Source organism: Chinchilla lanigera, unplaced genomic scaffold, assembly GCF_000276665.1.
Source record: "Chinchilla lanigera isolate Chin_1 unplaced genomic scaffold, ChiLan1.0 scaffold00002, whole genome shotgun sequence".
Classification (NCBI taxonomy): Eukaryota; Metazoa; Chordata; class Mammalia; order Rodentia; family Chinchillidae; genus Chinchilla; species Chinchilla lanigera.
The window spans coordinates 47385092-47403402 of NW_004955403.1; the positions used below are offsets into that span (position 1 = coordinate 47385092).

At 36.9% G+C, this 18311-nt stretch overlaps 1 protein-coding gene across 3 annotated transcripts in view; it reads left to right on the forward strand.

Annotated features, from left to right (window-relative positions):
• Positions 1 to 18311, forward strand: part of Adam28 (ADAM metallopeptidase domain 28) — a 104659-nt gene that overhangs the window by 80381 nt on the left and 5967 nt on the right. For all 3 annotated transcript variants that reach the window (XM_013514049.1, XM_013514042.1, XM_005373705.1), the window contains 8 exons: positions 739 to 869; positions 2003 to 2180; positions 3537 to 3626; positions 5263 to 5458; positions 9242 to 9344; positions 11763 to 11922; positions 15014 to 15094; positions 15405 to 15483. In XM_013514049.1, coding sequence (XP_013369503.1) covers positions 739 to 869; positions 2003 to 2180; positions 3537 to 3626; positions 5263 to 5458; positions 9242 to 9344; positions 11763 to 11922; positions 15014 to 15094; positions 15405 to 15483 — 1018 coding nt within the window. The remainder of the gene's footprint in view (positions 1 to 738; positions 870 to 2002; positions 2181 to 3536; positions 3627 to 5262; positions 5459 to 9241; positions 9345 to 11762; positions 11923 to 15013; positions 15095 to 15404; positions 15484 to 18311) is intronic.

Consider the following 18311-nt stretch of genomic DNA (forward strand, 5'->3'; position numbering starts at 1 on the left):
CTTTTTGAGACAGGGTCTTACTATGCAGTTGAGGCTGGCCTTGAACTCACTTTGTAGCCCAGGCTGGTCTGGAACTTGCATTGATCCTCCTGCCTCAGCCTCCTGAGTGCTGGAATTACAGGCGTGCGCTACTAGGCCCAGCTAGCATTTTTCATCTCTGTATAATGATCCAAATTTCTACTGGTTTCATATTTTGTTTTTCCAAACAAACTTTCAAAAAATGTTTCTTGTAATACCATGAATTCTGTCAGTCTCATTTGTCTGAGAAATACTTGTCTGGTTTTCATTTAAAATATATATTTCACAGACCCTTTGGATTCCTGAAACTCCAACTCACTAGTGGATTCAAAGGCAGTTAAAAATTATTTAATTTTCTTTTCTTTGATAGTAGAGGAATAGCGCTCTTTCCAGCTTCCTGAATCCTTGTATAAATTGAACCAATTATTTTTAGTAAATATCTTTTGAGTGTGGATTTGTGATAGGCTTCATGGGATAAACAGAAGTAAAATATGTATCCTTTATTTGGAAGAGATTGCTTCAAAACTGGAAGAGAAAGTGGCCTGTTATATACTGAGATAGGCATCCAATGCCAAAGAGGTGTGGGAGGGACAAAAATTGAATTTGCTCTTCCTTTGCTACTTGATAACAGAAAGAGTATGTAATTATGAAAACCACACCCTCTGAGTTTTACTTCCACGTGCTAACCAGAGACGCTCCTTCCGCATCCTCTATCCTTAGGACCACAGCAGCAATCATCTTAGAGTTGCGGGGACGATGGCTCATGAGATGGGCCACAATCTTGGAATGATTCATGACTACACTGATTGCAAGTGCCCGTCCACAGTCTGCGTGATGAAGAAAACGATAAGGTAAGAGTCTCCGGGTAAATGCCGCACACACCTTTCTTGTGATATATTCTGGGCTATATATTTTTGGGGTCATTTTTAAGATATGCTCAAGTTTTTAAATTCAGTAATTTTATAATTGAATTATTTATTAGCATATTATATCACACTGCCTTACCCTTGATCTACATATAATGTTTCATGTTAACTAAGACATACCTTAAACACATTACTTCTTTGCTTTTGAGGCCACTCATCATTGTATCTTCATCTACACAAGTTGGTGCTTCAAAAAACATTTGCATTCATCAAATTTTCCATGAGTTCAGAGGGGTGGTGGTAGGGAACAGGTTCTCGTTGAGAAACTGATTTCAAATGGGGACTTCTCACAGGAAGTTGAACATAGCCTGTGAAAAGAGATGATATATGCCTGCCTTGTGTTAGACAATATTCCTAGGAAATCATATTTTTATAGATTTTACAGTCTCCTTCATGTATTCATTTTGTCTTTTTTATTCTTGTCCTCGGCTGTGTTAAGCCCTACTCTCCTATGCCCCTTGACAAAACAATATGGGTGTGTGGCCGTCATATATAGCTTATGCCATCTCCCTCAGGTAGTATCAGTATTTAAACCTCATCTGTATTGGTGGAATGAAGACATTATCAAACTGAAACTGATATAAGAGAAAGTGAATTCTCAGATATATGAATAAATGATTTTGCTATGTTAGGACTTCACAGCCCAAAGTGAGCTAAGCCTGGATAGTGTTATCTGGATAAGCCAGAAGCATTTTTGTTTTAGTAAAACTCTTCTGGATGTCACATTTTAAGATATGCCCATATTTTCTTATTGAGCTGGAGGTGTTCTTATGAATCCAAGTCAGATTAATTGAGGCATACAAATGAGCTCATGGTGTAGCAATTGTATTTATCTTTTTTTCTTTTTTTTTTTTGGTACTGGGAATTGAACTCAGGACCTTGCTTTTGCCGGTCAGGCACTTGTGCCACTGAGCTATATCCCTGGCCCCAATTTATCAGTCGAACAGACTTCGTTGGTTTTGGAACAAGCTGTAGGTATACTTGTGCTCACTGTTAAATATTGATCCCTACATGTCAAGAATGATCATATTCCTTTTTCTCTTTCTTTGTCTTCACAGCTTCTATATACCCACAGATTTCAGTTCCTGTAGCCGCTCCAACTATGATAGATTCCTTGAAGATAAATTATCAAATTGCCTCTTTAATGTCCCACTACCTACAGATATCATATCCACCCCATTCTGTGGGAACCAGTTGGTAGAAGTGGGAGAGGACTGTGACTGCGGGACCCCCGAGGTACTACCAAATCCTTTTAAAATAATTTAGTTTTTTATAGTTGCTAAGAAGATAAAATATAAAAATATACAGTCCACCTCAAAATGACACATTTCTTATAATTTTGTATATGTTCATTGGTAGATATTTGTCTGTCCAGTCTTTCTGATACAGAGCCTATATTGCTTAATAGATTTTCTTAATTTTTCACTTAGTGTTTCTTCTTATGCTTTTTTTGAAAAACTACTCTTCACTACCATGGGATTTGTGTCCCCATCCCTACCATTCTAGTGGATGTACTTCAAGGTTTTTATATGACTACCATGACTCTGAGTATGACTTTAGGTAAGCCCTGTGACAATGATGAGAGAAGATGCATAGCTGGTTTGCTCAGGGTCACAGAGCTGGTCAGTGGAAGAGCCAAAATCTGGATCCAGCATTTCTGTGCTTGGAGTCCAGCAGCAGCCAGCGCAGGGATCTAACATCTCCTGGTCCTATACTGCTTCAGGACACAGCAGCGACTGCCACCGACTTTACTTACCCTGGTCACAGGGCTGCTGTGATTCTGAAACAGGCCTTTGCTGTATCTTAACTCTTACTAGGAGTAATGTGTCAAGCTCTTAGGGCTGGCTTTGCAGTAACTTCAAAATAGGATTATAAATTAATTCATCTGATGAGCAATTTCTTAACATATTTATTTGAACTAAGTGCTAGGCTTCTAACTGGAAGATGTTGTCACTCTAAGGATACCATTCTTGCCTAGAAATCTGGACAGTTGTAAGGAAAATTATTGGAGGTAGGAGCTTTTCCAGCTGCTCACACAGATGAGTTTCTGGTTCCTCGGAAACAAAGTGGGGAGACAAAGACAGAGCAAAATGCTTTAAATAAAGCTGAGCTAAATGTCAGAATTGCATAAGGTAATATACCTTCAGCTTTTCAGTAGGAATTTTAGAGACTGTTTTGTTGCTGGATAGATATATAACTAATGAGTTGAACCCAGTATGTTTTGGAACTATTTTGATGCATTTAATTTAAAACTATCCTTTTTCTTTTCTTTCCCTCATACTTTACCCAGAATAATAGATCTTTCTTGAGTATTGATGTGGGAACTGGAGGACAGATATTTAGAAAATATATTTAAGTTTAAAAAGATGTAAATAGAATTTAGATAAGTACAAATAACAAGTTGCCCCAAAGTCTGTTCTCATAATGTAAAGTTTTTATTATTCATTTTATTATACGTTTTTATTTTCCTAAAGATCATTTTGAGGTTCTTCCAAAGAAATATCTATGTGATAGATAAATTATGTTATGAATTGTGCAGAAATAGAACCCAAAAATAACCCATGACATGCATTTACTTTTGGTATTTCTTAGGAATGTACCAACACTTGCTGTGATGCTAAAACATGTAAAATCAAAGCAGGTTTTCAATGTGCATCAGGAGGATGCTGTGAAAAATGCCAAGTAAGATTAATTCATTCTATTTTGATACTTATAATCATTGTTATACTCAGATCAGTGACTATGTTAGATAATATAGGCAAAATCATCTTTTCAAATAAAATAATGACATTCAAATATTTACTGGATGGGTTTTTTACATACAACACCTATTTAATCTCTCAACAACACAGCAAGGTGGGTATTATCTCATTTTGCTTTTAAGGGGAAAGGCGACTCAGAGTAGAACATGTGCAAAATATCATGGCCACTATTTCTGAACAACTGGGATGACTCTGGAGCACATTATGCCAAGTGAAATAAGCCAGGCATAGAAAGACAAATACCACATGATTTCATGTACATGTGGACTCTAAAAATGTTGTGCATATAGATATACACAGAGAGTAAAGCAGTGCTTTCCAGACATAAAGAGATATTAGTTAAAGGGCACAAAGTTGTAATTATACTCAATGGGTAAAATTGGAGATCTAATATACAGCATGGTTATAGGTAATGATACTGTACAACAGGCCAAGAATTTGCTATATACAAATACTTTGGCTCACAGTTTCAGAGGATTCAGTCCATAGTCAACTGACTCCAAAGCAGAAGCATCATGGTGGAAGCACATGCCGGAGGAAAGCCGGTCCACTCATGGCATGTGGGATGCAGAGAGCAGAGGGACTGTCAGAAAGAAGGGCCCAGAACCAGATTTGTTCCTCAAGAGCATGCCCGTATGACCCATCCAGACACACCCAGATGTGTACTTAACTAATCTCCTACAAGACCCTCAAATCAATCAGGCTGACAATCAAAATTAACCAGCACATTACATGAAAAGAGAAGTATGTTAACTTGCTTGACTGTAGTAATCATCTCACTTTGCACATATACATGAAAATATCATGTTTTATATCTTAAATACACACTGTTAAGTTTTAAAAAAAAACAAACATGGTCACTGTCTAGTGGGCATGTCTGCTCACACAGTTAGGAAAAGATGTTTCCTCAGATTTGTAGGAATGAAGTAATTCATTTTTAGTAAAGTTTTTTTGAGATAATAGAAGCAAGATTTGCAGTAACAGATTACAATGAAGTTCATGTATCAAGTGAATATTTCATTACGTTTCCTGCATGATGAAGCATTCCATTAGGAGAAGTGAGTTGAAAAGAAATATCTGAGCCTACAATCAAAGGAATTTAGATTTAGACACCTTGATGCTTGGGAAAGTCTGGTGCAGTTTTGTTAATCTGGTGCTTGTAAAACTGTTATCCTTAACACACAAGATCCACTACAACAATGGAGCTCTGAAATTGCAGACATAAACCTTGAAAATCTTGACAAGGACTCAGGCAACAAAGGGGGAAATAACTTCCTTCTCTACATCTAGAGGTGTCTCGGTTTTCTTCTGAAGTTTTCTACACTAGGCTTCTTTATGTGCATAATACACAAACAAAATGCTGCTTGCTTAAAGACTTCAGGTGATCACCAGCACTGAGAAGTGATGTAACAGAAGATAGCTTTAGTGGATGCAGTGCAAAAAGTATACTTCCAACAGCCATGTCCAGACAGGCCAAATAGAAAAAGATTACATGTGGTCATGTGAAATATTTGGATAAAGTGGGAGGATAAAACCTTCTTCCTGTTTTTCTGCAGTTGAAAAAGGCTGGAACGGTGTGCAGATCAGCAAGACATGAGTGTGACCTGGCCGAAATGTGTGATGGGAAATCCAGTCGCTGCCCTGATGACAGATTCAGGGTCAATGGCTTCCCTTGTCAAAATGGAAAGGGCTACTGCTTGATGGGGGAGTGCCCTACACTGGAAGAGCAGTGCACGGACATGTGGGGCCCAGGTAGGGAACAAGCTCTTCTCTCTGTGTACGTACAAAAAGAGATAATTCAGGTGGCAGTGTTTAATCATGGCCAAAGGACCACTCTGTTCACTACTCTCAGAAATGGTGTCACTACTCAAAATTCTGGGTGAGTGCATTTTAAGAATAAAAGATTACGCTTGTTAGATTTAGCTAACAGAGATGAGAGTGGATCAGATACATTTTAATTTCAGGTTAGCAACAACCTTTTGTTTTAGCATCAGTTTGTCTCATGCAGTGCTTGAGATATAATAAAAAACATCTTTGTTTATTTAAAATTCAATTTTAAAAGGATATATTGTGTGTGGTCAACTGTAAGGTTCCCTTGAGGCAAATGTACCCTTGGAAGTCTGCATATGTGCAGATGTGCATGTGAGTCAATGAGTGAGAATGTGTGTGTGTGTATGTGTGTGTGCGTGCATGCTCATAGATGTGCATATTTGTGGCAGGCATGCTGGGGGATGGCCAGTAGCAAGGAGAAGGGGGAGAAGAAGAGAAGGACCTAGAAAATGCAAACAGCAATGGGACTTTGTGAGGACTGTTAAGTGGCCACTGTCCCCTGGAATTTTAGAGAACTTTCTCTTAGATTCAAAGATAATGAAAACAATTTTTAAAATATCACTTAAAGATCTCCAAAAATCCTAACCCAAAATTAAATTTTTATTAAATAGCTTGACTAGAAAGGCAACTTTAGATGACATATGTGAGATTACTTATTAGTAAAATCCAAACAAAGTTGAGCTTTCAGAGGTAGAGAGCAAATAGGTGGATACCAGGAACTGGGGAAGAGGGGTTAGTAAAGATTACAAAATTCTGGGAAAAAAGAAAGGCAATTTAAAAAAACAAATATTTGAACTACCTGAATATTGTGTGTATTGTATCCAAATATTTAATTGCTGTAACCTTTTCTGTTTTCCTTTGAATTCCTGCTTAAATAGCTGAGGGAATATTTATTCAAGAAGGCAAAGAAATTACAAATTCCTAAAAATAATTGAAAAGGATCATTACCTAACTCCTGAGAATACACCTAAATCAAAATGGAGGGATAAAATTTTTAAAATCCCTGACCCACAAAAACCTCAGAAAAGAAGAAACATGGAGATCTTTTTAAAAATCTCTAAGTAAAACACTTTGTGTCTAGCTAGAGAAGGCTAAGACCATTTGAGACGCACAATTTGAACACCTCATAAGTGTGCTATTTGTTAGACTCTGGCTGAAGTCCTGCTTACACTTCCTGGAGGTGGTTATACTAAATTAAACCTGGAAACAAAATTGGTTTTGCTGGATAACAACCTTATGCTTCCTTGGTTAACTTCTTTATATGACAAAAGCCTGGGGAAAGAAAACTTTAGCACAAAAGTTGATAGTTTGTAGTGCAGACAGGTACCTAGCACCTGTCTGCACTACAAACTACCTGTCTGTTACCTGTCTGATTTACAAGACATCAACTTAGAGCAGGGTCACAGTTCCGCTACCTCTTAGCACCATGCCTGACTTTACTAAATGTTCAGAATTATCTGTTGAACTAATGTTGAACACATCCATCTTATGCTGGAATTGGAAAGAGCTTTAAGTTCACACATATATAGGCAGTCATTATAAAATACTACAAAAATAGATCTGTCTAAAAATTATACATTTACAATGCATAAAAGATCACGAGTTTATTTTAAATGGATCTAAAAACTTTTTGCATGTATAAATATGCAGAATAAAAGTTACTTTTTTGAACATTAAATCGTTTCTACAAATCAGTTGGAATTCCAAGCATAGAAAACGTGATAATACACAAAGAGGCAATTCTTTATAATGAAGAAATCCAAATGTCCAATAAATTTTAAAATCATTTAACCAAGTAGTAGTATAACAAATATGAAAAAAATAGTCTTCTATGTTTGTGAGTTTGCAAAGATTTGTTCCAAGTGTTAATGTTGGGTGTTTGTACAGATGTGAACATGCAACTTCACACTTTTGTTGATAAAATCATGAATTAACACAATCTTTACAGAGAAAATTGGAAACACAGGTACATATTGTCATTTTTGCCCTAGAAATTGTACTCCAGAGTTATTTAGTGATGAGAATTATTCTGAAGCACTGTTTTTTAAATGGTAGTGATTTTGGTTTTATTTTCTCTGTCTGCAATTTAATATGACTTTGAGGTTCCTTTGTGGTAAAATGAGACTGATAGAAGAATAACTAAAATTCCTTAGCCACATACTACTGACCAGGCACTATTCTCAGTGGCTCACATATGTTAGTTCATGTAATTCTCACACAAACTTTATGAGACAGGAAATAATGTACATAACCCCATTTTACAAATGAACTGCTCACCTATACCAACAAAGACACCTGCCCAGCTGCACAAAGTTGTTCAGTCTTGCTTAAATCCTGAGCTCTTTTTTTTTTTTTTTTTTAATAGACAGACAACCTTCTACAAAATAGCAAAAGAACAGTACAGGCAATACAGAGTTACAAACAAAGTGGCAGGAAATTAACAATGCTTGTTGTATTACACATTGATATCTTCAAAGTAGTTTCACATGAAAACAAACAGAGACACGCAATATTGATCAGCCAAGGACTCATTGACAGCTTCTTTCAGCAAAGAAATAGAAGACAGTAGAACAACCATGTTAACTATCCTGTATATACATACATACAAAATTTCTCCTTCTTTCCCTTCTCTTTTCCCACATTCCAGTTGCCCTTTACCCTTGAGCATTTTCCTATCATTTAACAATGTCTATCATACCTCCAAGTTTATATTAACTCTTTCAGGTTTTACACTAGTGAAACAATGTGGTGCTTGCACATGCGGGTCTGATTTATTTCACTTATGAGTATGGTCTCTAGTTGTGACCATTTATCTATAAAAACCTTGAGTTTATCTTTCCTTAGAGCTGAGTAATATTCCATTATATAAAAGTACCACAATTTTCTTATCCAATCCTCAGTGGGAATCAGTTTGGAAATCCTGAGCTCTTATCCACTATGTTTTGGACCCTTCTGATGGAATGTGAGGAAGATTTCATGAGAAAAAAATATGTAATGTTTATCATTGTTCATGGTACACAGTAGGAGTGAAAAGTGTAGTACCACTGCACTTATCAACAGGATAGAATTTGAATAACAGTGCTTACAGACTGTTGACATAATGACCAAGTTTTCTAGTTGAGTCTTCATATTTAGGTGGATTTTTAACTTTCAGCAAAATGCTTACACATGTCTAGATTACCATTATGCAATAGTAGGAGATTATTCCAAAATCTAGCCACCTCTTCTGATAGCAAATTATTGCATTTGTAATGCTGAGAATTTTCAGTAGAATTATGTCAAAATATTGTAGGCTGAACATCTCCAATCAGAAAATTTGAAATCCAAAATGCTCCTAGATCCAAAATTATTTTGAACACCAATATGATTCACAAGTGGAAAACACCTCATTTGACCTCATGTGTGGAGTTAGAATGAAAACTCAGGAATACTAAAAATATTGAATAAAGTTATCTTCAGGCTATGTGTATAAAGTATATCAGAAACACAAATTAATTTCATGTTAGATGTATAATGTATCCTTAAGATATCTCACTATGTATAACCATATATTCTAAAATTTGAAAATTGCAATCTAAGTAGCTCTGTCCTAGGGATTTTGTGTAAGGGATACTCAATCTGCACTTTTTATGCTAATCCTTTGCAACATTAATTTGTTGTCTCTTTCATTTTCAAATATGCTCCTACAATTCTTACCTGGTCCAGGAACCAAGGTTGCAGATGAATCATGCTACAAGAAGAATGAAGGTGGGTCCAAGTATGGATACTGTCACATGGTGAATGACACCCACGTTCCCTGCAAAGCAAAGTAAGTGGCTTTGTTATTTGAACCTTCCTGTTCCACAGACCAAGGTAATGGCACATTTCCAGCCCAATTTATTCCAGTTGAAGGGAAAGTGAGTTTGGATAGCATTTATTTCACACATTCACTGAGTGCCTATACTATGTACCAAATGGACGAGGTCCTGATCCTGAAAACAAAATGGGAGAGTATATCTTTCTTCAAATCTCTCATGGTGCGTGCTGCTAATGGAATCAAGTACAGCTGTGAAGTAGAAGGGGCATTTGGAATGTCACAAGCATCACTGAATGGGCCCACGTGGAAATTTGCCCATGAATCTCCCAGTATACCCTAAGTACCTTTTTCAATGTAGTGTTTTTCATTATGTGTCTAAGGATAGAAATACTTCTTGACCAAGAGGCATAATCAATAAAGTCAAACACACTTTTATTTAAATTTGCCATAGAATTACATGATGAAAATATTCAGCAAGAGAAAAGATTGACAATTCACTTGTAGTACTTGTTTTATTTCTTATATTGATAACCTAGAAAAAATTATAGAATGAACTTGAGATTTTTCTCTTGTATTTTTTTAATTCATAATTTTAAGATGAACTTTAAAAATTCAAATTACAGGAGACTGACGTCTTTGTATCTGTTTCAAATTTGGTATACACAAAGCAATTTAGAACCACAGATTGAACAAGATTAGCATTTCCTAAAGTTAGCTATTGAACACTACCCTTACTGGATGAAGAGTATCACCAGACAAACTATAGTTTGAATATAGAGTCATCTCCTGGAGAGAAATCGGGACCCAAAGGAAAAATCCTCTTGTGTGATTTCTCCATTACAGAAACTCAAGGCAGATTGGGAAACGGGCGGAAGTTACGTGAAAGGCACAATATGGTGGACGGAAGTGCACATGTTGGTGGTGGGTAGCCGGAGAGCAGGCTAGTTCCATTTTTACCTACAGTCTGTGCACGTGCCACTGTCCTATACAACCATTTATACGAACAACGGACAGTTTCTGTAACAAAACACTCAAATGTCTCATTCATCCCACGCACTGGCCCCCTCACTACTTCTTAATAGTCATTCACTGTAGTGAGAGGCAGCCTGAAAAGTTTCAGTAGCCAGGGCTGTTCTTTATGACTTTAACTAAGAGATACAAGGAAAACACCCTCTCGAGTTTGGAGAGAATGTACAGCATCTTCCACTTCTCGTTTATACCTTCTATAGTCATCAAAGGCATCAGAAAAATCTGATTCTATCTGTCTTAGCCACTTTCTCATTGCTAGGACAAACATCATCACCGCCTATAACTTACTGGAGGCAGGGCTTATTTGTGCTGGAAGTTTTTAATGGTTTCCATCCATATTCAGCTGTGCGCAAGGCAGAAATAGAATGACAGAGGTGCCTGGCAGAGGAGAGCTGCTTAGGTCATAGCAGTCAGGAAGCAGAGAGATAGAAGAGAGGGGCCAGGGAGGGAGATGCACCCTTCCCTTCACACCACCAGTGAGTGACCTGGCTCTTCTGACCAGGCTCCATGTCCTATCAACACATTTACCTTTGAATGCATCTATAGATTAATCCACTGATGACTATAGCACCTCATAATCCAATCACCTTCTAAATGTCCCACCTCTGAATACTTGACACCTTGGAGGGGCATTTTAGATTAAACCATAGCATCATCACTTTCCAAACACTTTTCTATAGCCTATCTCTGAATTATTCATCAAACAACTGAATCCAATTGCCTTGATTTGACTTTGTACACATTTATGAGGGTTTTATTGAATTTGGAGCAGTTTAACCTGCAGGGACTCAGTTTTGGTAATCAGAGTTAATGAGTAGGGGTATCAAAGGAGGCTCAACTTTGTACAGATCAAACCATAGTTGTGAGTTAAGGTTTGCATGTGTTAGAATTATTCTGCTGAAAGTCATAAAAACAAATACACAATTTTTCTTTTAAGATTACTCTGTGATGTCTGAGACTCAGTGTTCATGTGCATTCTAACTCCACAGTGCATATGGGCTCCACTCCCAAGAGCTTGTCTTGGTTTGTGAAGGCTTCTTCTGGTCCAGCCATCACACTGCAATCAGTGAAGAGGTGAAAATGCTGAGGAAAAGGACATGTGCCGTTATTGACAACTACTTTCTAGAACTTGAGCTCAAGATTCTTCTTCTTTCCCACTCACCAGAATTTAGGGAACTGGCAAAAATTACTGGACAGAATCTGGAAAATGTCTTCTTCTGAGCAACAATATACTTTGCTGATATTCTGGGGTGCTGCCATTGAGGGATAAATAAAAATGGATATAAAGTACAAAATAAACATCTCTGCTATAGAAAGAAATATTATGCATTATGCATTGATAACCCTGGAGCTGATTTACATTTCTATAAAACTTTAATAGATTCTATTTTATTTCCTCAGAGACGTCATGTGTGGGAAGCTCTTCTGTGAAGGTGGGTCAGGTGATTTGCGCTGGAAAGGATTTACAATATCTTTCCTCACATGTAAACTGTTTGATCCTGAAGACAAAAGTCAAGGAGTAGACATGGTGGCCGATGGAACCAAGTGTGGGCATAGCAAGGTGAGTTGAAATGGCAGCTTTCACTCAAAATGATAGTTTTCTTGTTCGGCTTTTGGTTTGGTGTTTGCTTCTTAGTTATTCACTTGTTACCTTGTTTACCAGTTATTGGGTTCATCATACATTGACAATAGGTGGGGATTTGCATGTGGAACACTGTGAACAGTGTAAGACTTGAAAATGGTAGAGAGCCTAGTAAATACCAAGAACAAGGACTGTCATTAACATTTTCAAATACTACATTGAAAAGTAGAAATAATGACTCTTACAGATATGATTTCAAAAAAAGTATGATACATATATGTTTTCTCTTTATGAGATATTAAACTTCAGTTAATAAGTTTGTATATCTGTAAAAATAAAATAAGCCACAATCTCAGGCAACAGAACCACATTGGTCAGGGGCGACACATGCGCTCTGGTGATGAGCTTCAACTCCTGTAGGATATTAAAGTTGCATTATTGATTGCATTCAGACCTGTATATGACTCAGAATCTACCCTGATTTTTTTCTGTGCAAGCCAGTCCTGAAAATACTCTCTCATTTACATCACTTTCTTTAGCCATTTAAATATAAATTCATTCACGAGTGTCTTTAAAGTTACTTTATGGTTTGGTGTTTGTATTGCCCATAGCAAATTTTCAGAAGTAATTCTAAAAAGGTTAATGGAATTGGCATCACCCTTGAGGCTGAATGCCAAGAATATACATTTAGAAAAGTTTGAAATTCTGCTGAATGGAAGCTAAAATCTTAATCTTGCACGTAAGAAAGATTCAGTCTTTAGCTTTCCTTCTTCCTGCTTTCCTGAAATATGCACCGTCATCACGGGCAAGAATATCACATAAAGTAGAAAAAGTCCTTACTGGGAACTTCCAGTCTTCACAGACTAATGCCTGTCTGACATCTACTGGCAGTATTTTAAAGACACGAGACATCACAGGGCGTGGCATGCGTGTAACAGTGCTTGCACCAAAAGGGAGGACGACTACTTGAGCTAAGGCAGAATTTAGATATTTCTAGGTCCCCTGGCATCAGGATCATTTTGTTGTTATTATTCATCTCTTCTTATGTACTCATCGCTTCTGAGACATAGAGTAGTGTGGACTTTTCAAAAATAGGTAACTCTTTAGATCAAATTCTTCGTTCTTTTGGAATTGGTTTAACTAAGTGAACACCAAGAGCAGCAGAGTTCATCTCCATTTCCCCTCCCATGGACCTGCCCTCGCCTCAATTTACATAAAGAGGATCGTGTATCTTTACTTTACCCTGTGATAACTCCATGCTCCTCACATACACCTCAACTTTCTCATCTTCAGAGGCAGGAGGCAATTTCAAAGGCTTGCATTTCCTTATTTAGCACTCAGTTGTGTGACATTATTTCTACCAGTCACTGTGCATCCTCTTTTTCTTTTAAATTATGAATCCCCAAATCTGCATCATCAATATGTAGTTGGGTTTTGATCTGATTTTACAAAATTTCTTTTCTTATGTCTCCTACTGTGTGGTAGTAACAGTTCACATGTTGTATCAGTTAGAATGCTTTAGGTAGTGGAGGAAGAGAAAAACCAACTAAAATTTACTTAAACAATTAGGACATCATCAATTCACACAATCCTGAGTCTGGAGGTGAAGGGTTAGTGTGTAGTTGATTCAGTAGTACAATGTCACCGTCAAGAAACTGTCTCTTTTTCTGTCTCCTGCCATCTCCAGAAAGCTGTATGCTTCTTCAGGCTGCTGCAGGCACTGCTGCCCCTCCAGGCAGTAATGCAGAGGTGGAAAACACAAGATTGTCTTGTGCATATTGAGTGAAGACATTTTTCTTAGATGCTTCTTTCTGGCAGATTTGACTTCACTTATTATTGCCCAGAATTGTATCACCCACCCATACTTTTTTTAAATTTTGCTTTAAAGAGAGAAGAACAGAAACAAAATAACAGAAATAAAACACAAAAACATTTAAAATAATACAGAATTTCAAAACAAGATGATAGGAAATTAACAGTGGTGGTTGTATTACATACTGTTATCTTCAAGGTAGTTGCTTAAATTACCAGATGTAGGTGTGCAAGACTGATCAAACAGTTAAACATTAACTGTCCCTTTCAATAACCCACCTGTTCTTAAACCAGTACCTGACCAAGGACAAGAAATTGTGATGGTTGACCTATAGCCATTAAAATTCACCCTCAGAATTAGGGAAGGCCTCACTAGGCCTAGAAAGCAGATAAGGATCTCAAATATTAATTAATGTTTGTATTAATCAGATGTCTGAGACAAACACCATCTTCTGCCAGGCATGTTAAACAATTACAATAGGTACTATAGCATCACTCTATTTAGATGGATAATGTTGACTTTTTCACACTTGCTTTTAACAGTAGAACACTTTATTCAAATGGAAAAACATTTTATTCAAATGGGAGAACACTTTATTCACAAAATAAATAAAACCAGAGCAGCTCTAGAGAAAGTGGGCCACAAACTCTTCACCTGCGTCTTGCTCCTAATATTCTGTGGAGCATTGTGTGCAATTATGTTTGTCTGCATTCATTCCTCTAAAGGTGTTTAGTAGATACCTATTATATGCTTAGGAATCGATCATAAAACCTCATACATTTTGTCACTCTCAAACTAGTAAGTGTTTAATGCCTGAAAACCACTCTGATCATAAGAGAAAAAGGCAAACACTATTCAGTTCATGTCAACTGCAGTTATTGTAATACCACACATGATGTGATGTCAACGTTTATTTTCTCTTACACTTTTATTTGAAAGGGACACCTGGTATTATGTGAATGCTCAGTAATAAATGTCAATATTAAATATGAACTGAGGCTGTCATTGAATAGAAAGACCCAACAGGAATGAAACAGAGGAAGTTTTCTCTAAAGAGAACTTTGTAAACATTTTATTATCAAAATGATCAGATGTTATCTTCCTGTTTCAATAGAATGCTATGATTTACTGATGAAAAAGTGAGCTCCATTACAGTAATCATGAGTCATATAAGGCTCAAGTCTAAGCAGTTAAGAATTTCAGATCTGAAACCAGTAGACATTAACATCACCTGCCTGTGTTTTCTGTCACTTTTAGGTGTGCATTAACGCAGAGTGTGTGGATATGGAGAGGATCTACAAGTCAGCCAACTGTTCCTCTAAGTGCAAAGGACATGCTGTAAGTGTTGTACATGTGCACTTGTGCTTGCTGAATCTTAGGTGGTTGTAGGTCAGTTGTGATGAAGCTGAAGCAGAGGTTTCAGCATTCAGTGATTACAATTGTTCAGATTACTTGACCCCTCGGTAACACAGCAGGTCAGAAATCTCTTTGGAAAACCCATTACTGAAGCCCCTAGGATTCAGTCAGCCCTAGATAAGCAGATGAAAGCTGGTGGAATAGGGGGGCTTTTCTGGTTCAGGATGGACTTCGGCTGTGTGGAGCTCGGTGATCAGTGTAATGATGAAACACGGCATTGCTGCTCCTCTAGGTGTGTGACCATGAGCTCCAGTGCCGGTGCAAAGAAGGATGGGCCCCTCCCGACTGCGAGGATTCCTCCACAGTCTTCCGTAGGTAACACTCCACATCCTCAGAGCATGGCTGTCCTCTCCTAAACTTTTATTCCGCATCGCATACAATTTCATTGCCTCTTTTCTCTTCCCTTGGAATCCCCGTTTTCCAGCTATTGATTCCACAATATTGACTCCCAACATGCCTCTAACAACTTTTTAATCCTATTTCCATATTTCTATGTTTTTATTCTACACGTAACATATAGCTTCAAGTTTTATATTCATAATATTCTTTTAATTTCCCAAATTTTCATGTTTTATGAATGTTTTCTTTTCAGCACTGACTGCACTGAATAGATAAAGTAAACTCATAAAAATCTCTGGCAAGATTTAGGTTACTTTTGGAGGTTGAATTCTGTCCTGAGTTACCTCTAGCTGTTTTAAAGTGGGCTGTCCGTTCCTTTACCATGCTGTCTGTGTCATCGGACTGTTTTTCTTCAGAATGTGGCAATCTTCTTGAATGAGGAGTTAGGTTGACTTGCATTGGCTTACCTGGGTTTCTTTGTATTTTTGTGTGCTTGTTATACTTATAGATATTTTTCTTGGTGTTGGCTGGGTTGTGAGTTTTCTTATTTCTTAGTAGGTAAAGAGGTCTCCTCACAGGCTGTGAGAGACAGCAAGCCAGAGTGGGGACTCTCACCCGCAGCGCCATGATGACTACTTCACCCTGAAGAGAGACCCTTCTTACAATTCTCTCCAAGAACTGTTTTTTCTCAGCACTTCTCCTTGTCTTTTTCCTTCCTGCATGATCCAGGATGTATGTTTGGAGCCAGCTTCTCTCCCATTCCCCAGGCTCCTGCATACCCCACTGCCTCTGGAGAACTGTTCTCAGGGCTATGTCCCAGGGGGTGAACCAACCTTGTTTTGCATACAGTGATCAGCATCCAGATAAGAATAGGATCCCTCTGAGTGGACGATCTGTCCCAAATTCAAATTCTTTGTTAGGCATTTCCAACAAGAATAATACTTATTTCCACCATGCAAGCTGTACTTTCTGCCTACTCCAAATCCTTTAATTTCCTGTCTTTCTGGAGGTTCTAAAAATTCTTTACTTTTTTTAGAACATTCTACAATTTTATTATTTACAAATACACATGATTCAAGGAAAGTGGATAGATACAATCGGATTCTTTAGTTTAAAAACTCTTTAATGGTGTCAATATTTACTAAAAATCATTTAAAATTATTTAGAACTGACTTACCTCTTCTTTCCACAGTTTTACTTCTTTGACTATATGAGAAGCATATACAGATTTGCTTTTATTTTTCCTTTATGTAAGTGATACATAAAAACAAAATTATATTTGTCAGTATGGCACTATATGAGGGTTTGATCATTTTATATGTAATCTATAAAGAAGGCTAAATATATCTAGTTCCTTTATTTAAAAACATGCAGATTTTTTTTCTAGCCTTTTTTTTTTTTTTTTTTTGGTACCAGGAATCTAACTCAGGACCTTGCACTTGCCAGGCAGGTGCTTGTGCCACTAAGCTATATCCCTGGCCTAGTCTAGGTTTTTGAGATGTGCAATAATACATTAGTGTTTTCTGTAGTTATCCAACTGTGTGGTTAGCACACGGAAACAGACTGCTGTCTAACTACAACTTAGTACCCGCCCATCAGCCACTCCATAGCCTGCCCTCCCTCGTACTGCCTGAAGGCCAGGTAATACCCTTCCACTACCATGTATTTCTTAACATGTCTGAAGATGGGGGACTCTTCTAGTTACTGCTGAATTCACATTTAGCATAACTACATAGTATTCGCAGAATGCATTGTGTGAATATGTTGAAATTTGTTGAGACTTATTTTATGGCTCAGCCCCTGCCCATCTTTTAAGTATTCTATCTTTGAATAAAAAATTATATGTTCCTTGAGCCATGTTTTTTATATACCAAGTTGGTCAACTGTATGTATATTAACCCCTACTGATATTTTTTCACTTTTTATTTTGGATTAGTACATTTTTGCAGCACATAATGGTTCCACTAAGATATGCAAGAGACATCTTAAATCTATTTTCAAGTCTTTTTCCCTCACTCTCCCTTCCCCTTTCTGACATCCATTTATTCCCTGCCCGTTTGGAAAAGATCCATCTCCCTTTTAGTAGTATGTTTTATTTTGCTCCTTATTTATATTTTACATTTCCCATTTAAGGAAAACCATTCAATATTTAAGCTTGTGTGTCTGATTTATTTCACTTAACACTATGGTCAGATTTTTTTTTTTATTGTTTTGCCAGTTCCTAAGCAGAAGTGTTACAATCTAAGTGTAAAATTCCCCACTGAAAATGTTAATTTGACTTTTCTTTCTTCTAGGTCTATTAATGCAAATATATTTTGGCACCATACTATTATCTACAAACAAGTGTAGAATTATTATGCCTTCCCAGTGGGTTAACAATTTCATAATTATGGAATTATTTGTGTATTTCTAGTATTACTTCAGCTTCTAAAGAATAAGATATCTGTACCATACTCTTGGTGTGTTTGTATTTGTCTAACATTGTTCAACACTTTTATTTTCATCTTTTCTAAATCCTCTTTAAATTTGTAACTTTTTAAAAATGCATTTTGTTTAGTTCTAGTCTCACTTTAGCCTCATCTTTGTGTTGTGATTTTAAAAAAAAATTGAAGTACGATCCATTCAAATTTAAAGTAATTACTGATGTACTTACATAAATCTACAATTAGTTTGTATTTGTTTATGTTCCTTCTTTATTCTTTCTTGCTTTTGAATGGACTGAGTGAGCATTTTCATGACTATTTTAGTTTTTGTTAATTTGGAGATTTGCATTCTTTCATAGCCTTTTAGTGGTTTCCCT